This window comes from Sinohyriopsis cumingii, chromosome 9 (genome assembly GCF_028554795.1).
Source record: "Sinohyriopsis cumingii isolate HCF-2022 chromosome 9, ASM2855479v2, whole genome shotgun sequence".
Taxonomy (NCBI): Eukaryota; Metazoa; Mollusca; class Bivalvia; order Unionida; family Unionidae; genus Sinohyriopsis; species Sinohyriopsis cumingii.
In genome coordinates, this window is record NC_142969.1 from 39749885 (window position 1) to 39775616 (window position 25732).

Genomic DNA, 25732 nt, shown 5'->3' on the forward strand with positions numbered 1-25732 from the left:
AAAACAATCTGATTAAAATTAAGACATGCTTATTGATAACCAGATCTGACAGGCATCCATAAAAGTTCATGTTCTGGAAGCTTTTGGAATTCCCTATCCACCTGGTTGAACTTTTCAAGATAAATGTTGCATTCATGCTAGGAAGAGTTATCATTAGCAGTATGAAAGCTGTGATCTGATTGGTGAATCCAAAGGTCAACATAATGTGGTTTTCTATCTCGGCCTGTCAGATCTATTTGTTAATAACTCCCATTTTCTTTTTGAACAGTGTTACAACAACTATCCTTCTCTCAACCTTCAACTGGAAAATGAAGCCAGATACTTCAATATCAAATCTTCACTTGTCCCCTTACCAGGCAATGTTGGTTTTTATGATGCCATTACCTACTAAATAAAACAGAACTTCCTTGATATAAAATGGGTCACTATCTTACCAGCTCTCATTTCTGAGTTTTATTTATTTATTTATTTATTTATTTATTTATTTATTGATTCATTCATTCATTCATTCATAGATAGATAGATAGATAGATAGATAGATAGATATATAGATAGATAGATAGAAAAATAGATAGACAGACAGACTGGCTAGATAGACAGACAGACAGACAGATAGATAGCTATACACACACATACATACAAATAGATCATAGATAAATTAGATAGATATACACACACATACATACAAATAGATCATATTTTGCTAACTATATAATGATGCTCACAAAAGAGATTATGCAAACACCTTTCAAAATATTGGAAACTTGCAAATTTCATAAATGACTTGAAAAGAAAATTTTCTTCTTTATTTATTAGTAATTTCCACTGTTTGAAGCATTTTGTCTAACTTTAGTTCTAAGTGTCTACTTTACTTCTAAGAAGATGCATCTGTCAATACATCCATTAGCATGATTCACGTAGTGAAAGCTTTTATGTCAAAACCAAATCTAAAAAACTTGGTAACTGCCATGCATATTACACCGGATGTCTGATAATAAACCAGATGTCTATAAAAGCATAGCTTTATATATTTGGCCACTTCATCATGATTAGTAGAAATTAATATACAATTTTAAAAAATATGTTCAAAAGAATGGATAAATGAAATATGATACAAGGGAAAAATTATCCGTAACTTGGAATAGAAAAAAAGGAAAGATTTCAATTTAAATAAACCATAGCCATAAAAACCAGGCAGATGTAAACTTGCAGCCAAGTAAAGCAACCCTTTCCCATGGGCGAGGAAATAACGATCATTCCTAACTTGTTTCATGTTGTAACAACAGACTGGAAAAAGTTTAATCATTACAGAACTATATATATATATGAAAGCTTTCTAAAATGCAAACATTATACCCTCCACTGGAAGGCCATTGTGATGCCATCTTTAAGCGATTAAAAACCAAAACTACAATAATATAATGCAAAGACAGGCATATGGTAATAGTTTATACTTATTTATCTACTTGTTTGTTCATTTTTTTTGTTTATTCATTCATCCTACCATATTTAGGTTCAAGATTAATCCTGGACTTAATATTCTATATATCTACGCCATAAGAGTTTCAGGAAGCATTCAATGCAAGCCAATTACAGGAGTCTACAAAAATATATTGAATATCTAACAATATTTAATGATGTGGTCTTTGGATCAATATTCTGAATATATTCAGTTTCAACTTAATTTTCTTAGCGATATTCTTCAGTAATTAATTATTTCAACATATCTCCTTATTTGTATTCTTCAGTAATTAATTATTTCAACATATCTCCTTATTTGTATTCTTCAGTAATTATTTCAACATATCTCCTTATTTGTATTCTTCAGTAATTAATTATTTCAACATATCTCCTTATTTGTATTCTTCAGTAATTATTTCAACATATCTCCTTATTTGTATTCTTCAGTAATTATTTCAACATATCTCCTTATTTTTATTCTTCAGTAATTAATTATTTCAACATATCTCCTTCCTGGTATTTTTCAGTAATTATTTTATCATATCTCCTGATTGGTATTTGTCAGTAATTATTTCATAATATCTCTTTAATGGCATCTCCAGTAATTATTTCAAACAAGTCTCCTTGCTGGTATCTACTTATTGGTAGTTTCAGTAATTAATTATTTCAATATCCTCCTTATTGGTATTCTTCAGTAATTATTTCAACAAATATCCTTGTTGGTATCTACTTATTGGTATTCTTCAGTAATTAATTATTTCAATATCCTCCTTATTGGTATTTTTCAGTAATTATTTCAACACATCTCCTTGCTGGTATTTATTAATTGGTATTTTTCAGTAATTATTTTAACATATCTCTTTAATGGTAATTTTCAGTAATTAATTATTTCAATATCCTCCTTATTGGTATTCTTCAGTAATTATTTCAACATATATCCTTGTTGGTATTTTTTAGTAATTATTTCAACAAATCTCCTTGTTGGTATTTACTTATTGGTATCCTTCAGTATAAATTTTAATGTTCTCCTTACTGGTATTTTTCAGTAATTAATTATTTCAATATCTTCCTTGTTGGTATTCCTCAGTAACAATTTATTTCAACATTACCCTTATTGGTAATATTCAGCAATGAAATACACTCATTTAAATCTTTTCAGGAGTACAGTTCATCTCCAGTCAATAAAATAGAAATGCGTTTTACTTGTACCACATCCTTTCTTTTTCTCCAAAAGCTTCAGACATCCCTATTAATCTGCCATAAAGCCATCTTACTTGTACCTATGTGAAAATAACATAGACTCACGGACACAGTTTGTGCTAGTTCACAGATTGCAGAAGTCTATGGAACCATGCTTATGCTAAATCAAAAATTTCTTCCAAAGCCCCACATGTCCCATCAAGCCAGCCTTAAATGATAAATCAATGCTTACGCAAAGATTGTGTAGATCCGTGGGAAAGTCGTGATGCTGCTAGCATGCCTGATGAAGGCTGCCGCTTCGAAGGTGTTGATCTTACCCTGCTCTGGGCAAGGTCAACTGCACTACTAGAGCGTGCAATCCCATTCTTGGAAGTAAACCCTTTAAATGTTTCTAAATCTGCAATGGTAATTGGTATGTAGATGTTGATTATGAGATGAGTATAATATGAAGTGCAGTGTTGCCCACATACACACCACAACTTGGTTAAATGGGTAAAATAGTAGTAGTAGTATTGGTGATCATTTAGACGGTCAGTGGGTTAAGTTGATATTGTATCTGAGTAAATGCAAAACAATGGGTACTTGGCCTTTTTTCTTCATAGAGTTGTCCATAATCCAGATCTGTTTCACAAATACATCACACTGTACCTCAGGCATGTGCAACTTCCTCCAGGAAACTGGTAAGATAGAGGTTTTTCAAATGCACCTATATGTTGTAAATGTGGATAAAAGCATGACACAAGCCAGATATGCCCTGTGGGTATTAGGTTGCACATGCCTGTTATATGGCGATTTACAAAAGCCATCCAAATGTTCAGCCTTTTATGTTATTCATCGAGCTGAAGAAATATCTTAAATTATGATACAACATATAAAAATAATAATTCCCACCAAAACATGGTTTTTCATAGCAAGTACCCTGTTGTTCATGCAAAGAAAGCCAAAGAAATAGGAAAATATACAATCAAACTGAAAACTTTTTCCAAAAAAAACATTTACTATCCTTTAGAGATTTATCATCGACTACAGGAGATTGTATCGACATTTCTATATGTAATTATCAGTTTCCACTTTCTTTAGCTCAAAACTTTAAACAGATAAAGAAGATCAAAACTCAAGCAGATACATAGAAGCTAGTCCAGCAATTGCAGCAGCACAACACTGTCACATGACTATCATATGACTACCACATGACTGGCTGCTCTTACCTTCTGTATTTTGCTCAAAGTCCACATCAACATCCAAATCTGGATGCAAGGATAAAAAAGAAGAAACCATGACAAGACTACAGGGGATACGCATGCATTTAAACAAGACAATCATGTTGGGATGCATCAGATGTGTTTAAAATTATTTTCTCTTGAAAGATATGATCACGTCTAAAACTTGTGCTTTTTCTGACTTGCTCATTTGAAATTATCTTTTGTGTTTATGTTACTGTAAAGAATTTTTGAAAGCAATCAAATCCTATTACTGAAAAAGCATATGTCAAAATCTGATTAAGACCGATGTTAATCTGATCAAAATATAACTCACATTGAAAGTCATTTTAAAATACATGACCAGTCTTTCATATATATATATATATATATATATATATATATATATATATATATATATATATATATATATATAAAAAATATATTTATTATCTCCCTTTCTTGAAGGTTACTTTAACACAATCAATACATCCTTAAAAACCAAATTTGAAATATCTTCCACATCATGTGTGTGTAAGAACTATGCAGTGTCTGTTGTATTACATGCAACAGTAGGATTTTTGCTCATTTCTAAATTATATCATAGAAAATTTAATCCAATGCAAAAAATTGTGCATTATGTTTTTCAAATCATAACCATATGTCATATCTTTTCAAGAAATCCTTTCTTAATTTTGAAAAATTGCCCTTTTTTTAAAAAATGGAGGGAAATCCCCCCCAGCACCATTTTAAGTTCTTAAATAGACCCCTGTCTCCAACAAAGTAATTTTATATCAACAAGGGTCAATATGAACTTTGCTTCCAACCAACCAATGACTTTTGACACCGAGCAAGAGTAATAACTTTGCTTCCAACCAACCAATGACTTTTGACACTGAGCAAGAGTAATAACTTTGCTTCCAACCAACCAATGACTTTTGACACTGAGCAAGAGTAATAACTTTGCTTCCAACCAACCAATGACTTTTGACACTGAGCAAGAGTAATAACTTTGCTTCCAACCAACCAATGACTTTTGACACTGAGCAAGAGTAATAAGTTTGCTTCCAACTAACCAATGACTTTTGACACCAAGCAAGAGTAATAAGTTTGCTTCCAACCAACCAATGACTTTTGACACCGAGCAAGAGTAATAACTTTGCTTCCAACCAACCAATGACTTTTGACACTGAGCAAGAGTAATAACTTTGCTTCCAACCAACCAATGACTTTTGACACTGAGCAAGAGTAATAACTTTGCTTCCAACCAACCAATGACTTTTGACACCGAGCAAGAGTAATAAGTTTGCTTCCAACCAACCAATGACTTTTGACACTGAGCAAGAGTAATAACTTTGCTTCCAACCAAAAAATGACTTTTGACACTGAGCAAGAGTAATAACTTTGCTTCCAACCAACCAATGACTTTTGACACTGAGCAAGAGTAATAACTTTGCTTCCAACCAACCAATGACTTTTGACACTGAGCAAGAGTAATAACTTTGCTTCCAACCAACCAATGACTTTTAACACCAAGCAAGAGTAATAACTTTGCTTCCAACCAACCAATGACTTTTAACACCAAGCAAGAGTAATAACTTTGCTTCCAACCAACCAATGACTTTTAACACCAAGCAAGAGTAATAACTTTGCTTCCAACCAATGACTTTTGACACTGAGCAAGAGTAATAAGTTTGCTTCCAACCAACCAATGACTTTTAACACCGAGCAAGAGTAATAACTTTGCTTCCAACCAACCAATGACTTTTAACACCGAGCAAGAGTAATAACTTTGCTTCCAACCAACCAATGACTTTTAACACTGAGCAAGAGTAATAACTTTGCTTCCAACCAACCAATGACTTTTAACACCGAGCAAGAGTAATAACTTTGCTTCCAACCAATGACTTTTGACACCGAGCAAGAGTAATAAGTTTGCTTCCAACCAACCAATGACTTCTGACACCGAGCAAGAGTAATAAGTTTGCTTCCAACCAACCAATGACTTTTAACACCGAGCAAGAGTAACAACTTTGCTTCCAACCAACCAATGAATTTTAACACCGAGTAAGAGTAATAAGTTTGCTTCCAACCAACCAATGACTTTTGACACCGAGCAAGAGTAATAACTTTGCTTCCAACCAACCAATGACTTTTGACACCGAGCAAGAGTAATAACTTTGCTTCCAACCAACCAATGACTTTTGACACCGAGCAAGAGTAATAACTTTGCTTCCAACCAACCAATGACTTTTGACACTGAGCAAGAGTAATAAGTTTGCTTCCAACCAACCAATGACTTTTAACACCAAGCAAGAGTAATAAGCTTGTTCCTATAGATCCACCAGAACACTGGAAAACTCTAAGAAACATGTTCATAGAACATGGCTGCTCTACCACGATGCCTGAAATGACCTAACATTACCTGAGGTGTGAAGGATGGATGAAAAGATGGACAGAGAAGGGTACATATATCTGCTCTACCACTCTCACAGTGGGGTGACATACAAATATTACTGATCAAATTTAACAAGTTATATTTTATCTGCGTTTAAAGTGCAGCTTCTATTTCTAACATTGCTGTGTGTTTAGTGATTAAACTGTTCCACAATGCAAAGATTTTCTTTTACAACATGCTAAAGCAAGGCTTCAGTTATCAAGAAAATACATGCTTTGCTGCATTTTAAAGGAAAATTTTTTTCTTCAGATATTATGACTAGGAAAAATAATGCATAAGATACCAAACTGAATGAATACTATTTATTTGGCATCTTTAAAAAGTAGGTAAGAAGCATCTGATTATTGTAAATATGACCAGGCATCTGAAAGATCAAAATTAAAAGCTTAATGTTTTAGGAATTAACAGAAAGGTGAGACATTTGGATTTGAAAATACTGTATTATATATATATATATATATATATATATATATATATATATATATATATATATATATGACAAATTCATGTGGAATGTTTTATAATGAATATAAATGTTTCAAAGTTTCTGATTTCAAGAAGTCTTGATGATGTCCACAGGATAATAAAGTATGTATTTCTAGCATTTTTTTTATATACAAAATTCTGCTAATAATTAAAAATAAAATCTTATTGGTCTGTGCCTTTTTTCTAAAAGAATCGAAATGTATTCAAAATAACAAGATATATAACAAATTCCAGGCTACATGATTCTATAAACATAAAAAAGTAGGTAATGAACTAAATGCATTTTTTTTATAAACCTATTGGTTTTATCTTTCATTTACTTTTCTGCACTGACCAATAAAAATACAATTAATCTCTCCTGCCGTATTAATTCATATTAACATGTACTTATCTTAAAATTTCAAAGATGCATGCAAAACATTTAAAACACCAGTTAAGTGTTTCAATTTCAGGATTATCTTCCCTGTTCTTAAAATAATTCTCAAGACATGCGTTAGAAAATCCTCACATTTAGCTAAAAATAAAGGAGGTGCTATATTTGTATGTCAATTGTAACAAATCATTTTAATATGTAATTCTAATCTCCATTAAGGGAACACGAAATCTAACTGAACATGTAATAATGTTAGCGTGAAACACACACAGGCATACATGTTCCAGATGGCTGAATAAATAATGAGTTACCAGTTTCATTTCCTTATAACAACTGAAAATAAGTACATGAAACAAAGCAGCAGTAATGTTCAAAGAGGTGAAAGAACAGTCCACAAATAAAACAATATCCACTGAAAACTAAACTGAACTTTGATTTTAATTGCACAGTATCATGTCACAAACCAAGACATAATTTTTTTGCAAATTCCATGATAAATATAAAGAAAAAGAGATATAATCAAGTTTAATGAGTGAGAAGGAAAGAAATAAGTCACTTTTTGTAATGTGTATAGTATGAAATCTAAAACAAAAGATAATGTGGCAGAAACTAATTCCCTAAAATTAAGAAATGTATGTAACTTTCAATTATTAGGTCATTCAAATGTGGTCACTGAATAATCAAACTGGAATTGTTTTTAATGTTCTAACAGATTCTTGAATAAAACTGATCATATTTAAAGTATGTTTACTGTCCTAGTTCTACATCAAATATTACATACAACTGTACACAATGGATCTCAGTTTACTGTCCTACTGCCACATCAGACATTACAAACAACTGTACACAATGGATCTCAGTTTACTGTCCTACTACCACATCAAACATTACAAACAACTGTACACAATGGATCTCAGTTTACTGTCCTACTACCACATCAAACATTACATACAAAACATACGCACTGGATCCATGTCATGATTACTAAGTGAGAAGTCTATACAACAGAAATATGAGAAGCTGAAGGAAGTGTATATTTTCAGATGAGCCTATAAACAAGTCATTTTTAGGTTTATGAAGCAATACTGCTAAGTACATGTCATCTACCTTATATATCCATTTGTAGGTCAGGATCAACTTCAAACATAGACATATAAGTCATGCATGATTTATGCCAATTCGATTTATGTGCTTTCATTTTAACACTGTTTAAAGAAGAAATAACATGTTGAAGATCCTTCATAAAACACATAGTGCAGTGGGTCTAAGCGTATTCATTTAAATTTGAAAATGAAACAAAACATCAAGTACATTTACTTTAAGTTAATCTTAAGACATTCAACTGTGAAGAAAAAAAAAGACTTAGACGACATTGATAATAATGATATAAAGATGACCAACCAACACTTTCTGACTGACTGAATTTATCAAGAATTTTAGTTACTAAGTAGACAGACTACCTTGAAAAATGAATGTCCAACAAGGAATAAAAATGGCAGGACTATAATATAAAAAATTTATTTATGAAGTTTGTTTTCATCTAATGTAGAGTCTGTGCATACCAAAATGGAATTTATTTCATGAAATTTCAAACGTCACTTAGCTTGAAATACAATCTGTTGCTTTCAAGACATTTACGTTTTGTGGCCCTATCTGTAGCATTAATGCCAATGAAAAATACATGTACTTACCTCCCCCTGTATCACTTTTAGCTGAACTGAACCTGGTGTGCCCTTTGCCTATTCTCCTGTAAATTTAAAAAAAATAAATTATTCTACAATAAATTGGTTCATGATATGTCTCGATAATCTGGTCCCAAGTACTCCCATTTTTCTGTAGCATTTTAAATATCTTCAATTCTATGTAATTTCCCTTCTTTGTGTAGCTTTTTAAATTACTTCAAGTCTTATGTACTTACCTTTTTTTGTGTAGCTTTTTAAATTACTTCAAGTCCTATTTCACAAAAGAAGCAATCAAAAGTAAATTTCCATGTAATGTGATGTAGATTGCGGAGAAACCATTTTCCTTATTTTTTTTTAATGCTGAATTTGAATGACTTCTATCTTATCCTATGTGCAAGTTAGCCACTGAGTATGGTCCAGGTCTGTTCTGTAGATCTAAAAGATTTGTGCAGAAACGTGTTTTCATTTTTTCAGTCATAGTGACTTTAACCTTTTGACTCCAAAACCAATAGTGTTCTTCTTTACTCCATGTACAAGCTTGGTGAAGGCATGTGCTTTAAGACCAAAGTTATGCTGAAGAGGAGAAGTTAACAGCCAGATAGGTCATTGCATAATGTTCTCATCCAAAATGGTGATGGTCTAAAAATATGATACCTAACAGGTGCAAAGTAAAACAAAATTATCACAACAGCTTCTTCAAGGCTTTTTCACTTCTACTTAACTGCAAAATTTGACTGTGAAGACCTACCCCAGAGTATTGGACTCGTATCCCCTGTCCTGACTAGCTGATCTGGCACGGACTCTGGCAGCTTTGGTGTTTTCCCCGCTGTTGAGGGAATTACTACTTGACGATGCACTTATCTCTCCCTGGAGGGCTTTCTGCTTGGCAGCATCTAGCGTGTTCAGCAAGGCATCTGCCTGGTCCTTAAAATGCTCAGAAAATCCCCAAAAGGCTCTACAAGAAGCATCAACAAATTTAGCTGACTATACAATCCAAATTTCAGTTTTTTACATAAAGTGGGAAAACAGAGATGCCATCATCTGAGGATATTTATAAACTAATCTAGTTTCAAGAGAATATATAATGTATTGATTCCTCAAGCATAAATAACCTACTACACTGTAGACCCAAACCACCCCTAAAGATCTAACTTATGTTTCCTTATAAATCTACCAACCTTATTAATCTGCTCCAACTGACATTTTTTGTTATGCATAACTTGTACTTTTTATATCTTTTCTTCTTATTTTCAGGAGGATGTGCACGTTTTACAGTAGAACGATAAAATAAAAAGTTTTCCAGGTAAATCTATTGAAAAGATCATAGCACTAGATCTGTCATATTGCTTCCTTCTTAAATATCAATTTTGTTGCAATGCAACTCCATTGCTATTAAGCCGTCTTTAATAAATAAAACTTATAAACTAGGTTCTTTTATTGCTAGTGTAATTATAATCATGTCATTACTTGTCAATTTTTTCTGTAACACAATGCACTCAAAGAAGGATATCATAAGTTATGATACAATTTTTCTTCTTATTCTGGGTCACAAAATCTGGGTGTGCACAATTCCTAATGAAATACAGTGGCTTTTATGTTAATTACCAAAGTCTGTGTACCAGTCCATGTTTTGACAAAAGGAGGAAAAAACAAAGCCATGATAAAGAAAAAATATGGAAATAATAGACTAGTCTAAATAAACTTCTAGACATAACCAAAGTTAATAGGATTCAAGTCTTATTCATGGTAAACCCAATGGATCTCATTCCAATAACCAAAAATGTGAGTACTTATAAAAATACCATTTTCTTAATAAAACAATGAAAATAAATTAGTTCATGTAAATCTCTTTCCTGCAGATCAGAGTTCATACATGGTAAAAATACATCATGACCAAGTGGGTGTTCATTAAAATCAACTGAAAAGTTTGCAAGAGCTTGAAATATACCTATCTTTTGACTATAACTCTTACTATAAACTTGTAAATAGCAAAACTAATAAAAGTAAATAAGCAAATTTGTTTCTGTAAAGATTCCTCTTTAAATAGAGACTGTTTTACATCAAATTTATTTGATCTTCAAAGCTTTTTCAGCAGGTAGATAAACCACTCTAAAGAACATCATCTTGCCTATAAAATGGGTCAAAATGTACATTAGGAGAGTTGCAGCTGTCAATCGAGGGTTCTAAAGAACACACTCTTGCCTACAAACTGGGCCACAATGTAACATCCTTTCAAAAACTTTAGTACAAAATCTTAAAGTTGATGCCACCAGATGAAAAACAACATCTACATTACACCTATTCTTTGTGAAGCAAAAAATCACAGGTGCGTGTAACATCATACTGGATATTTCCCACATTACCGTATCACACTCTGAAAATGGTCAAAACACCATCATGCTGTCAACATAATGTGCAAAAGGTTTATCTGCTAATGCAGGAGAATAAAAATTGTAGTAATATATTTATCTTGATTCCTAAATATTTACTTTCTGGAGAGGGCCCTGGCCTCTGAGTCTGCATCACTGATGCCCTTCTTGATGGACTCCTGGATGATGGCTATGTGTTTCTCCAGTATATGTGTTGGCCACTTGTGCAGGATCTGGTTTAAAAACTCAAAACAATACCTGCAAATAGCAAATCATGAATGATGAAAACAAATCAATGCAAAAGACTGTAGGCAAAGATAGGTAGCACAGGAAATTAATCAATATTTTGTAACTTAAAACAGGGTTCCTTCAGACTTAAAAAAAACAAATTCCATGACCTTTCCAAAACATTTTCAGGACCATTTCACAAAACTCTATGATCAATGATTAATCCTAATTGTGTCAAGTTTGAAACACCATTTTTGAATCTGTGATCAGCACTCTATTAAATTAGCAGTTATCAAATTTTTTAAACTCCACTGTCAGAAATTCCATGACTTTTCCCACACTTCACAAGGTTTTTGAGAAATTTCTTGACTTTACAAGGCCCTTAAAATTAACAGTTTAAATTAATTCTTCCAAGATTCCAGGGCTTGTGAGGACCCTGTTAAAAATGCTTAATCTAATATAAAATGGCATACAAATGAGTTACTATGACATCCACAAGGTTGCTTGTTCAACTCTTCTTCAATTGCCACCCAACCACCCACCCCAAATCCTTATGGCAATTAATTACAAAAATGCTAATATATTTTTTGTGAGTAAATTATATTTCTCCAAGAATACCTACCCAATCACATTATGTTAGGAATACTGGCCTACTACCTTGTGAATCCAGCTCTAGTAAAAGATCAAAATCGTCTTTTCTGTCTATTTCAATAAACAAAGGGCAATAACTCTTGCCCACTGCCTCCCCTTGGCACCGTCAGGTGTCACTTTTTTTTTTCCGAGCTAGGAACTAATGAGGATACTCACATAGCAGGATGGTTGGGAGGGCTTTTAAGTAATATGACTGGGTAGCATTCTCAGAGAAACATAGTTTACTTAAAAATTTGCTTTCTCCTTCAAAGCACATTCCCAAATCATATTTACCTTAGGTGAATAAGCAATAGAAGGAAAGGATGCTGAGCATCTGACCTCTACCTCGGGTATCCTTCTAGGGAAGAACAGCTGGATTCCCCATGTTAATGATAACCCATTCTCCTGATTACATAAGCAACACAGCATGTGGTCACTTGACCTGTGACCCTAACATAAGGTTAAGATGAATATTTAATCAGCTTACCTACAAAATTTAAATGGCAAATCCAGTGAAGCTAACATGCTGTGTTGATATTTGGCAATATTTAAAACTTTTCAATCACATACACAAACAATAAAGAGAAAGCTAACCTGAAGCTTTCGCCCTCATGCTAAAGGACTTCATCAGCAAACTGATTTAATCTCTACCGACTGTTAACATCGCTCGATGGAATGGCAAGCAATGTTAACAGATTGTCCAAGATATGCAACAAGTTGTAACAGCCCCCGTCCCTGTTCCGTATTGGTTTGTGTGTGTGCATGGATGCTGATTGATTCCTTAACCCCCCACTCAAACTAGGCTTGTTCTTGTCTAGGATTTTGAATGAGTTCCAAGTTGTTAACAGTCAGTAGATATTAAATCAGTCGGCTGATGAAGTCCTTAGCATGAGAATGAAAGCTTCTTTACTGTTTGTATATGTGACTGAAAAGTTAAAAACACTGTCAAATTTGAATAATAATACTACAGTTAAGCTTTCACCAAAGGCTGTGTTGACTGATCTGGTTGGATCTGGTGGCCATCTGTGCTGCCACCACTGGACCTACCAGATTCAAAATCTCCGAGATGAAGGTTCTAGAACAGGGGTGAACAACCTTTTCAGGCAATGGGCCAGATTGCATTTTCTAAGACTACTTAATATAATTACTGTTCACGGGCCAGATTTCTGTGTTGTTTTAATTTGACCTGAGGGCCAGACAGAACATGTTTGCAGGCTTCTTTTATATCTTGGATCGAAATGTTGTGTTCGAAAGTGAGGCTTGCTGGGAAAGCTCCAAGCTTCTGAGCAGTAATCTACGTGATGTGACTGATCTGGTGAGACGTCAGACTACACTGAATGAACAACACACTTCTGCCATGAAGCAAGGGCTTGAGGGGCAATATCTTGTGTTCCAGCTAACACCAGAAGGTATTTGCGCATGCCATGACTTGTATGTGTTTTAGTTTCAGATAGGGCTGATGGGTTTAGGCCTCTGCAGTTTCAGACAGGGCTGATGGGTTTAGGTCTCTACAGTTTCAGATAGGGCTAATGGATTTACCTTCTTATGATGCTGGCCTTGGAGCTGATGTTCTGCGTGATGATTGGAATGAGTCGTGGAGCGAAGGTTTGCTAAAAAGAAAAGTTAAATGTTTAGCAGTTGTGGTTTCTACTTCAGGTTTTTATAACACATGTTTTCCAAAACAAAATACAGATGAGATAGCAGTATAAAGAGAAAATGAAGCACAACACCTTGTATCTATTAAATGTAAAACAGAACTTATCACAAATACACCATGATCAAATAGACAGCATTTTCCATGAATACACCATGATCATATAGATAACATTTTCTATGAGTACACCAGGATCAAATAGATAGCATTTTAAATGAATACACCATGATCATATTGATAACGTTTTCCATGAATGTGCCTTGATCATATACCATAATCATATAACATTTTCCATGAATACACCAGGATCACATAGATAACATTTTCCACGAAAATGGCATGATCATAGAGAAAACAATTTCCTTGAATACACCAAGGTCACATAGATAAATTTTCCATGAATACACATGATCATATAGATAACAATTTCCATGAAACCACCATGATCAAACAGATAACAATTTCCATGAACACATTGTGATCATATAAATTACATTTTCTGTTATCACAATTGTTTTCTTCTCGACATATTGTAGATTCGGAATGACATCTTGTCAAAATGAAAACTGCCCCATGTCACAATTTGAACTGACAACACAATGAATGAGCATGTTAACAGGTCTTAGTTTGTAAAAATATAAGACAAGAAAAGATAAAACATATGGTACAGTATTAAAAATAAAGGTATACAGGTTTCATCAAGATGACAGTGGATTAAAATCAATATTTCAAGACCTTAAAACCCATTACATCACACTTAACAAAAAAATATTACAGTTTAATATTTCAGATAAATATTTTTCAAATTACCTACAAAGAAAGCTGATATTAAGCAGGTATTGATGCAGGTGACACACCAAAACAGTCAAAAAATGGGAAATGTTTCCCCCGACATTTGCCCCAACAAATATGATACAACTAAATGGGAAATATGTCTGCAGACATTTGCCCTAACAAATATGGTACAATTAAGTTAAACAGATACAGTGCAACCCCGCTATAATGCGAATTTAGATACAACACGGTTGTGGTGTGGCTCCCGAAATTTCCTGTCTTCATTCGCACATGAAAAAATACTTTTGTTCAAAGTACATGAAATAGTGTATACAAATTTATTATCATTATGGGGAAGAGATCACGTATGAATTTAAATTTAATATAATCGTGGCATGGTTCCTAAAATTGTAAATACATATGTGTGTATTTTTCTTGCACCCGGAAGTACAAGAAATAGTGTGTAAAACGTTTATTATCATTTTGGGGAAGAGTTCGCGTATGAATTTGAATATAATATGATCGTGGCATAGCTTCTGAAATTTAACAAGATCACAAGGTTCTTGAAGTGTTATGCCAAAATAAACATTATCGAAAATGTTACTTATTACTAAACCATGAGTAAAGCCAGTAAGTCATCTTTGTGATTGTCTTCAATTAATTCTGTATACAATCATTGCTCAAACAATAGCCAACATGTGTTTCTTCTTTAACTGTATACACAACCAAGCAGCAGACAATGCAGTGGTTGATAAAAGATTCTCGCAATTTAATAAACATCAAAAAACGGTGTTATTAGATACAATCAGTTGACCAGTAAATAATGTCCGCTTTATTAGCTAGATATTGAAAGGGTATGAAATTGTACATGTGTTCAGTTTATAAAAATTTATAAAAGTGACTCATGACCATTGCAGGCCTACTGCACTTAATTCTCGGGTTTTACATGGGTATGGTGTTTGTTTATGAACTCGTTATAAATTTCCTGTATTTTTATAAAAATATTTTACCATTATGGAAAAGCAAGTTCACAAATGCAAGTCATTCTCTGCACTTGCGCAACGATTAGTATAGTAGTTTTCACACGTTTCTTTCGATATTCACAAAATCTGAAGTAAAAGTTACATGCATGCTGAACGCACGTGTTGATTGTTAATTATTCTTGCTATAGTCGTTCAAACGAATAGGCATACAAGCATTAATTATTGGAAATTTGCAATGGATAAATTTACACTGCAACGCATATGAGAAAATTTTAGCAGTATGAAATTTGTACAGACACCATTCATAGACCCAGGAACATAATGAACCGTACACATCAATGTTTCCCTTTACGCACATTTGTGCGTCAGGGACACATGCTGGAGAAAATTGACGCACACATTTTGTTGCCATGCGTTTTTTTGATGCAAATGATTTTCATAATGTGATCAGGATTTATTTAATACCCAATGCATTGGACGATGGATGGCATCGTATTTTCTTCGAGCATAGGCATTGACTGGTTCCCTGCTTTGTTTGCTCCTTGCCTTGCGCTCCTCTATTCATATAGCAGAGTGCAACGCAGGGAACATTTGAAACAATGAACCAGACTAGCATAGGCAATGTTATGACGGAGTAGCTTCCCCTAATCTCACGAGCTCTGACGCGATTTTCATTAAGCTTAGCAAACAGTCATCTAGATGTTTAATCTCACTGCTTGATGCACTAGAAAGTGATCTCCAGATTAAAACGCCGTGCACTAAAAATAATTAGCGAATAAAGTGAAAGAAGCAGAACAAAAAAAGAGTAACGGTGGATCTAACTTTAATGAAAAATGGAGAAAATAATGCCCTTGACTGGAATACGGTATTCATACATTAGGATTACCGGTGTGACATTTGATCACGTGATTGCGAAGACTGTAAAAGTGAATAATCTTTCTGGACAGTGTTTTAGAATTTTTAAAAATCTGCCCTCGTTCGCCACAAGATATCTGGAGAACACATTATAACCCAAGACATTCTTTCACAACAAAGAAATCAGTAAACTTGCAGAGACAAACGCATTATTTGGATTACAAAGTCAGCGGGTCATTGCAGATTTTGTTGGTTTTTAACTTTGCTGCAGCAGAAGACAGATCTTAAAGTTCAAGTGTAACTTACTAGAAAGAAGATAATCATTATCCTCCTTGATATTTGGATAAATATGTTCTAGGACGAAGTACAATGAAACCGATGATAGTACACATTTTATGAAAGGCAGTAATTTGACTGCCATTTTGTTAAAAAGATTTATTTGGCTTTTTGTATTGGCATGTATGTACAGTGTTGGGCTATAATATTGCTTCATATTGATTATAAAGAGACTGTTAAAAGAACGACTTTAAAAGAAAAATGAACTAATAAAATTATTCTTTGAATGGACAATGCATTTGTTTGTTAATTGTGCATGTTGATTTATTTGTATGTTTAGAGAGAGAATGTTGTGCAAGTTGCAATATCCTATTTGAAGCTGAAAAAGTCGGATGAAAATTTGTCAGTATATTTTTGACCCCCACATTTTTTATTTGACCCCCAGTTCTGACACCAAGGGGCTTTTTTTACCCTCAATTTTACACCCCTGGGGGATACACTGCGTACACATGCTTCATCTTTCTTAACCTAATTTTGCTGTTAATTTTTCCCATTGAATTCAGACACATAATGATGTGTGACAAAATTACTGAATAGTTTAAATATGTATGCAATTTTTGCAATGGAATTACATATATTACAGATTAATTGCAAGCCCCGACAGTATGATATCAGATGGCAAGAAAACAGTGTTGATACTCTGTTCATGCTGTATATTAGATGTTGCATTTAGACACAACAATCTGGGAAAAAATTATTGAATATTGTAAATCTGTATGCAATTTTTCAATGGAATTACATGCATTATAGATGAACTGCATGCCATGATGGTACGATAGTAAATAGGGTTGATACCCTATTCATCATATACATTAGACATGAATACACGTACATGTGCCAATGTTCTCTAAAAAAAAGTAAAATACTGTAAAACCCTGCATTAATGCGACCCCGATATTAATGTGATCCAATTTTTTGGACCCCAATTATCGCGTTATAGCGGGGTTCCACTGTACTACAATTCAGTATAAAAAAGACTGAAAATCAAACACTATCAGAATCTTCCTGATACCAATCTAATAATAAATTTAATTGTAAAACATTAAGTCCTTTCAAACTCAGTGAAAACAAATTTATAATATATGGGAAAATTTCTGTTCATACTGGGGCCATATGTCTTCTATATTTTGAAGGAAAAAGGTGAAAGGTCTTCTTCAAGTTAAACACCATCTCAAATTTAGTTTTATTTCATTAAGTCCTTCAAAATATCGTATTTGGTGGAGTTTTAATTAGAACAAGTAGATCTCACAGGCACATATAAAAGCCAATCTTTGGAATTTTCAGTCCAATCAATTTTAGTAAACTATCTGATAAAGCATTTTGTATTCGAGTTACCATCAGAAATTATATGTTCCAAATGAAGCTTGTCACTTTCATAAATGTGAAAGCTGTAATTTGGTTCGTTACATCAAAATGTCATCACATCATGACTCTGAATTGATGTCCATCAGCTCTTTAGGTCAGAGAGCTTGATTTTAATCCGAGTGACTGACCAACATCAGTAAGAGTTCCTATAATGAATAAAAGTTGGGACACGATGTAAATAAATCTGATTAATGTAATAAAATTGCTCCACTAACTCACCTGCAGAATAAACCTAATGCAGACTATTCCCGATGTAGCCATGATCTTGGCACTATTTGGGATCAGGTTGACAAGTGATGGCAGTAGCAACTCTGCAGCATGGTCAAACTTGCTGGTTAACTGCTGGGATAAATATCTACAAAAAAGTGAAACAAAATGATGATCTAAACCTTTCTATTCTAATTATGGCTAATTAAGGCTTGAATGAATGAATGTTAGATAAATCATGATCAATTCTGAACCTTTCTCTTCTAATTATGGCTATTTAAGACTTGAATGTACGATTGTCAGACAAATGATGATCAATTCTATGGATATTTAAGACATGAATGTATGAATGTCAGACAAATGATGACCTATTCTGAACCTTTCTATTTTAGTTATGGTTATTTAAGAACTGAATGTATGAATGCCAGAAAGCACCTGGTTTGTTGAATTCTGCTGCTTGTTAAAACCTGAACTGGATTGTTGAACACAGAATATTTATTGCAATCACAATTATATCTACAATATTTAATAGAATTTTTTTCTAAAATAACTTTCATCCCTCGCACCATTTTCAATTCTGAAATAATCTTTATAAGAAAAACAAAAAGATCCAACTTAAAAACAGTAACATATATACCCCCTTAAAGGTCGAGTCCAACTGCAACCAATATAGACCCTTTTCTGCTGCTGTACTGAGTGCCAGCAGATTAGGGTCTATGTTGCTTGTTCTACGGATTATTCCTAACAACCTGTGCAGTTTTCATTTGGTCTCAACTTATAAGCAAGTATACATATTTCCTAAATTATTTTCTATCCCCCACCCCTTTTCAATTCTGGAATACTTTTTACAAGAAAAGCCTACAGATCAGGCATAAAAATAGTACCACCGCATATTCTCATTTGTAAGCCAACTCAAACTGCATAATGTGCCAGCATATCAGAATCTTTGTTGTTTGATCTATTGCCTACTCCTAACAAACTACATGGACCCATAGCTGGGTCTATGCAGTTTGTAGTTGGATTTGATAAGTGAGCATATACACTGGAGTACAGTGCCTTGCCCAAAGACACATGACAGAACCCGACCCAGGCTGGGCCTATGGTAGGATTAAAACCTTGACACTTTTGGTCACAAGTCCAGTATGCTAAATACTGAACCACCACAGTTTCCTTGATAAAATAACATATACTTACGCTATAGATATGCAGCCCTCTCTAACTATCTGTGAGCGCAGATCTTTGACAGTGGTAATTAAGCATGGCTCCAACATCCGTAACGATGAGTAGAATTCTTCACAATCTGAATGACCATACAGGACAATGGCTCTCAAGTTCTTTAGCTGAAATTTCAAATTTATTTATAATGTGAAATTCTGAATCTGCACATGAAACCAATCAACAAAGAACATTCAAGAGATAAACAATTTGTGTCCTTTATGATCAGTTGTCCTCTGTATCAAATTAGAAGCACTCTGCATAAGAAAACAGCTTTTTAATTTGTAACAGGTGAACTTTCAAATGAGGGACTATCAGTATATGGTCACCATTAATAAACCTATCCAATTAAAGTTCCAAATTAGGCACACTGATGAAAACATCTTCAATGAACACCAGTAAAAATGTTCAGTCATCAGTTTCTGAAAAGGTATAATGTACACAGCAAACAAATTATATAAGCGAAATCATCACAATATAATTGTACACAAGTCTGGATAGCATGTCCATAAGCAAAACAAATCATGTAAAAATATTAATTTGTACAGAGTCTTCACTGCAAGAAAATCCACATATGCATGGTGAAAATAAGATCTGAGAACTATAATTAGCTTTACTGACAATTTTCATGACCCTTATGGGATAAGCATGACTTTTAAAGCTATTTATCTTGTTCTGAATCTCTTTTTCCTCCTTGTTACCTTCCCTTTTCTTAACTAGTTGTCTTAATATACTCTTCTATTTGCTATATAGGCATACACAACTTTACCAACAATTCTTCTGGGATATATTTCTTCATTCATAAGCACATAAAAAACAAATGAATACAACTTCATTTCAAAAACTAAAAGTCAGATTAAAATACATATCCCCATGCTAAATTTTATACAGCCCTCTCCTCCCCACTGAATCTCTTGTCCAAGTCCCCAAGGGTGAGGGCTAATATTACAAGGCGGTAAAGGTAGATCCATAGGCCATTGCAAATTGTACATCTGAATTCATATTTTCATTGCCCAACAAGTATTCATATGCTTGTCGGGTGAGGAGCTAGGTTACTTCCTAGTTATGACCCAAGGGCCAAGTCCCTGGGAGATAATAACAGACCCAGGTGCCTATGCCACTTGCACTTCTGACTTTGTATTTTCATACCCAGTAAGTGTATGTATGGTTACTGAGTCCACAATATTAAAAATATGAACCAAGGTAAAGTCTTTCAAGGATAATGACAGACCAAGCAACTACCATCAGTTGTACATATACATTTATCTTTCCATCCCACTGGGTGGGGATCTCAATAGTTTCCAAGCAATAACCCAGGATCTAAGTCCTGGGCAAAAGATAGGTTCTGGAGCTAATACTGGCTGCATATCTCAATTTGACTTTCACTTCTGAAAAATCCCGTCCATAGCTGTCAATTTTCCATTATCATTTGGAACCAAGCAGACATAATGAGAAGTCTTTTGGTGAAAACCTCACTTGAATATGACCATCCACTCTGTGGGAGAGGTGACAAAAAAGATTTTTAAGATGGGCATCATGGTCACCACATTGGATGTAAGACTGGCATTGTTTTCATTTAGGACCAAGTAGTTATCACAAGAAGTTTCTTGGTGAAAACTCCATGCTGATATTGCTAGCCTTATTTTCAAGACCAGGGTCAGTTTACATCATTTTCATTTCAAACCATTGAGACACCATAAGAACTCTTCTGGTGAGAAGCCAATTTCATCATTGAGACACCATAAGAACTCTTCTGGTGAGAAGCCAATTTCATCATTGAGACACCATAAGAACTCTTCTGGTGAGAAGCCAACTTCATCATTGAGACACCATAAGAACTCTTCTGGTGAGAAGCCAATTTCATTTTGGAGACATAACGATAACAAGATTTTCAATTCAGCTGCCATGGTGGCCATCTTGGATGGCACATTCCCACCATTTGATATGGTTCATTATGGAAAAGCGAGTTCCAAAGTTTGTAGTGAACTTTAAAATTCTTGAATAGAGACTCAGAGATCTGCTCAAGGATGAGCAGAAATTTCACTATTACTTGCAATGAAATCAGGACGTCAATCAAGTTTCAATGTTGATGTTTTTTTTCATCACGAGACAAACGTCTCTACCTTTTTAACAAAAAGAATTCTGCTTTGTTGTACAAAAATCAGTGGTGTAATACACACTGTTTTGCATGCAGTCAACAAGGTACACATGCATGTGATTTGTTGAGACCTCATGGGTTGGTATTGATCTCTCAAAGATCAATTTATATTGATGAGCCAAAAATTTCATTAATAGAAAACGTTCTTTACTGACAATTATTCCGAATGCGATCATAACTAGAGTAGAGTATTCAGCCATTAAATAGCATATCTTGCTGTAATGGCAGCCCCCATCCCTCTTTTTCAGAGGTCCCTCGGTAACTAGTACTTTTGCATATAATGCAATCTCTATTTCTGGACCCCACTGTGTGTGAGTTTTCAAGGAAGAGATGTATTTAGATGCCCATGATAATCTGGGAGAAAAGAAGTTGGCTACTTACGACATATACTATCTTATAAATTGAGTCCAATTGGAAACAACATAATGCAGGGTCTATGTTGTTTGTTCTACTGATTACTCGTGGCACATTTTGTGATAGCAGATATGGGTCTGTGCAGTTTGCAGTTGGACTCAACATATAAGAATCCGTATGGTATGAAATTGGACAGCATTGGTGAAGAAAACTGGGATCTCAAATTGTGAGAAAAATCTGTAATATCATAAACAATGTAAACAACAAGACTATATGTACAATATACAATAAAAGGCAAAAATGTAGAGGCTAAAAAAAATTGGAGGGGGCAACTTGTATTATAAGAAATTTTTATACTTGACTTTACCATGCTTATCATCAACTATAACAATTATACTGCAAAACATCAAAAACACAGCAAAGCCAATGGGACTGAGAATAATTTTAAAAAAAGCAAGATTAACCAACATGGAAATGTTCTGAATGCTTAAATAATTGGCAACTCACAGCATCCACCCTCCTTTCCCATCTTTCAGCATTCGTATCATTTAGCGTGTCCTTGATTTTGTTCATCTGCTCTTGTACCTCCCGAGCCGAGTAGATCTGTAAATCACAAAAATCATGTACATTTTTACCAGTATTTTTCTATGCAATGACTCTTACTTAGGGTTGGATACTTAATAAAATGAACTCTCAGCTATGTTTGTTAGCTTGGACACTTATTAATATAACAATATAAAATTTTTTAAGTTAAATCCTCCAACTTGACATAACAGAATGAACAGCATAGATTATGATCTGCCTGTGCATTACTCATCAGCAGATTTGAGTCCATTCTTATATGGGTAAATATGAAAGATGTTTATAACTGAAAAATAAACTCTAAAGGTTTAACTACCTGAAAGTAGTTACCTCCCTTAAAACTGATATGTATTCACCAATAAAGACTTTTGTGCAAGTTGTAGTACTGTACAGTTACCTCCCTTAAAACTGATATTTCTCAGTAAAGACTGTTTTGTGTGTGTTGCAGAAATGTATGTGGACAGCAACTCATATCTAACAGAAATTCCTGTCATGGATACAAGCAATCCTATCTTGTCTATGGCAATTTTAGTATTCCTTACAATATAGTTATTTTGTGCATGAGTGAACAATCGTAAATTTATCAAGTACACCAATGATGTCAATGGGGCTGAGATGGCATGCTTCCCATAAAAAAAAATTCTTATGGTTTTGTGCTTAAGGCCAAGAAATACCAACATATCCAAGACTCTAAATGGTCTCATAATAATATGTCTTTAATTTCCAAGTTGGAGCCCCGTATGACTGAGTGGTCCAAGGCATTCACCTTTACAGATTACTGACATTTCCCCTCTGCCCACATAGGTTTTCCTGTGTTATTCCTCCATCAGATATACTGTAAGCCATGTCTAGCCTATCATGTGCTACAAAAATGGCATTCAACCCATAACAACAGCAACAGTTTCCATGATGGTACCCATGGGATAGGCTGCATTGCTTCTGATTAGGAATGAAGTTTCTTGGAGATAACTGACTTGGGCTCTGATAGTCCTCATAATAACAATGATATCTCATGTACAGTCGATGGCCATGGGAATGACAGAGTAATACATGCATATAAAAGTGTAGCGGCAAACCAGTCTAAGTGTCATGTGAGCATGGTTTGGTCTGCTGCATTGTAATGGAACTTTAAACACATTATTGGCTATAACATCCTGAGAAAAAGAGACCTATGTTTCATAATGGAATTTACTCTAGAACAAATGTTATCTTCATCCGCATAGACCTTGACCTCTGACCCCCAAAACAAAAGGCCTTTTCTATACCCAAAGTTCAAAATCTCTATAAATTTTGGTCAAGGTATGTGGGCTATAACTAAAGGTATTATACAAAAACATTCTCCTTCTTATAATTATTCTTACATTGACCTTTGAAATTTTGATACCTGAATAGATAGGCTTCTTAATTACCCCAAGTGCAAGGCACCGACAAATATTGGTTCATATTCTTTACTTCTGACCTGATGACTGATATCAGTGGAACTATTCCTTACCACATATGCAAGTCTTCTGCAAAGTTTGGTAAGTGTAGACAGTGGCCAACTAGAGTTACTATGCAGAAACCATTTTCATTCTTTCTGTCACAGTAGCCTTGACTTTTGGGTCTGAAATCAGTAGGACTCTTTGCCAAAAATGTATGCCATCCACAAAGTGGGAAGACAACTTTGAGTTATTGTGCAGACATCAAATTACAGACAAAACATTATATTCATGTACGTGTTAAATCTGGATCTCTAACTAACCTGTAAATTAGGAACATCTTCAAATTGCTTGATAAAATCCTCTTCTGTAACTGCACCGGCCAGGGCTGCTGAATACAAAACAAGGTTATGTTATTCCCTTTATTGCTAAAATTGCATGTTCCATTAGGTTATGTAAAAAACTGATGATTCAAACTGCACCTGGTAAACTTGGGTACACTGAAAGACAGAGCAAATTGAGAAAATGGGAGAGGTTGCTGCCATTATTAAACTAAGCCGACAGCTGCAAATAAAATTTTTTTTAAATGGTTTAACTTGGCATAAAACCTTAGACATGAATCATTTGTAAGCACCTTTATTTAGTTGCACAAACTGTTAATCACAAGACATGCAGAAAAAGTAGACAAGAAAAGAAATTACAGCCTAGACTCCTTTATCAAAACAAATGCTTTTATACAAGTCCATAGCTGGGAAAAAATGTCGTAAATTAAAAGTTGTATAAAAACCGTGCTTGTTTATCCAATAGTTTTCCAATGTTCTTAGTGTCAGCAATAGGTATCAGATATACTAGTGTAGACAGTATTAGAATGACAAAAGTACGCTTTTTCAATGGCTTATACATAGCTAAAATACTTTCCTATAAACGTTCGGCTCAGATTTCATCATGTTTGTGATTGAGACAATGATATTTGGTTGTGAAGATTGCATTTAGCCAATTATAAGCCTATGCATCTCCATTTTCCAAAATATTTATAAATACAGTGCATTTACTTGGACATCTTTCTTTGACTTAGGACCACCCCTTACAGTTTCACAAAACTGATTATCAAGTGAGAAATAATGTACTAGGTGCCCAGTTGTGAACTATGTAGACCATGTTTTGTTGTTACATAACTGGCAAGCAGATCAGGGTCTATACAGTTCATACTAGTTGTGATTTCAAGTGAAGAGAATCAATGTATACACTCAAGTTACATCAGATTTATACACAAACTAATTAAGGTATACTTCACACTTTGCCAATAATGACTTCTACAGACACCAGTGAAGATAACAAATGTTTTTAATACCAGATCGTGTGTCAGTATCATTTAGTCTTGTAAATTTTCATATTGAAAGATTGTACAGAAGTAAAAACTGTAAAGTCTGAGTTCCAAGTAAAAACAAGGTTAATAAACATTAGATTTTGAATTCTGTAAATTTCCTAAGTGACAGGCCTCTTCCAGCGCTGTTCAACAAAACTATATTGATACATTTTTTTTTCAAAAAACCCTGAAGCACTCGCTACTGTTACTTAATGCATGTAAATTTTTCATTAACCTGAATTCCATCAAAACAAACTGGGGAGGATATTCTGTATTTGTTACTCTGCTTTAAGATGAATAACCATCAATACGGCTTTCTGGTCTTGGATCAGAGTAGCTATAGTTCAGAATGTCATATTATCAAACTTGTAGGTAGCGG

General features: G+C 34.1%; 1 protein-coding gene across 1 annotated transcript in view; it reads right to left on the reverse strand.

The window, feature by feature from the left end:
* The window catches only part of LOC149791598 (CLIP-associating protein 1-like), a 127469-nt gene that overhangs the window by 94533 nt on the left and 7204 nt on the right, over positions 1-25732 (reverse strand). The window contains exons 2-10 of the mRNA XM_089969458.1: positions 24311-24378; positions 22495-22590; positions 19455-19600; positions 18273-18408; positions 13626-13696; positions 11349-11486; positions 9608-9814; positions 8869-8924; positions 3870-3908 (exon numbers count right to left, since the gene is read on the reverse strand). Coding sequence (XP_089825584.1) covers positions 3870-3908; positions 8869-8924; positions 9608-9814; positions 11349-11486; positions 13626-13696; positions 18273-18408; positions 19455-19600; positions 22495-22590; positions 24311-24378 — 957 coding nt within the window. The remainder of the gene's footprint in view (positions 1-3869; positions 3909-8868; positions 8925-9607; positions 9815-11348; positions 11487-13625; positions 13697-18272; positions 18409-19454; positions 19601-22494; positions 22591-24310; positions 24379-25732) is intronic.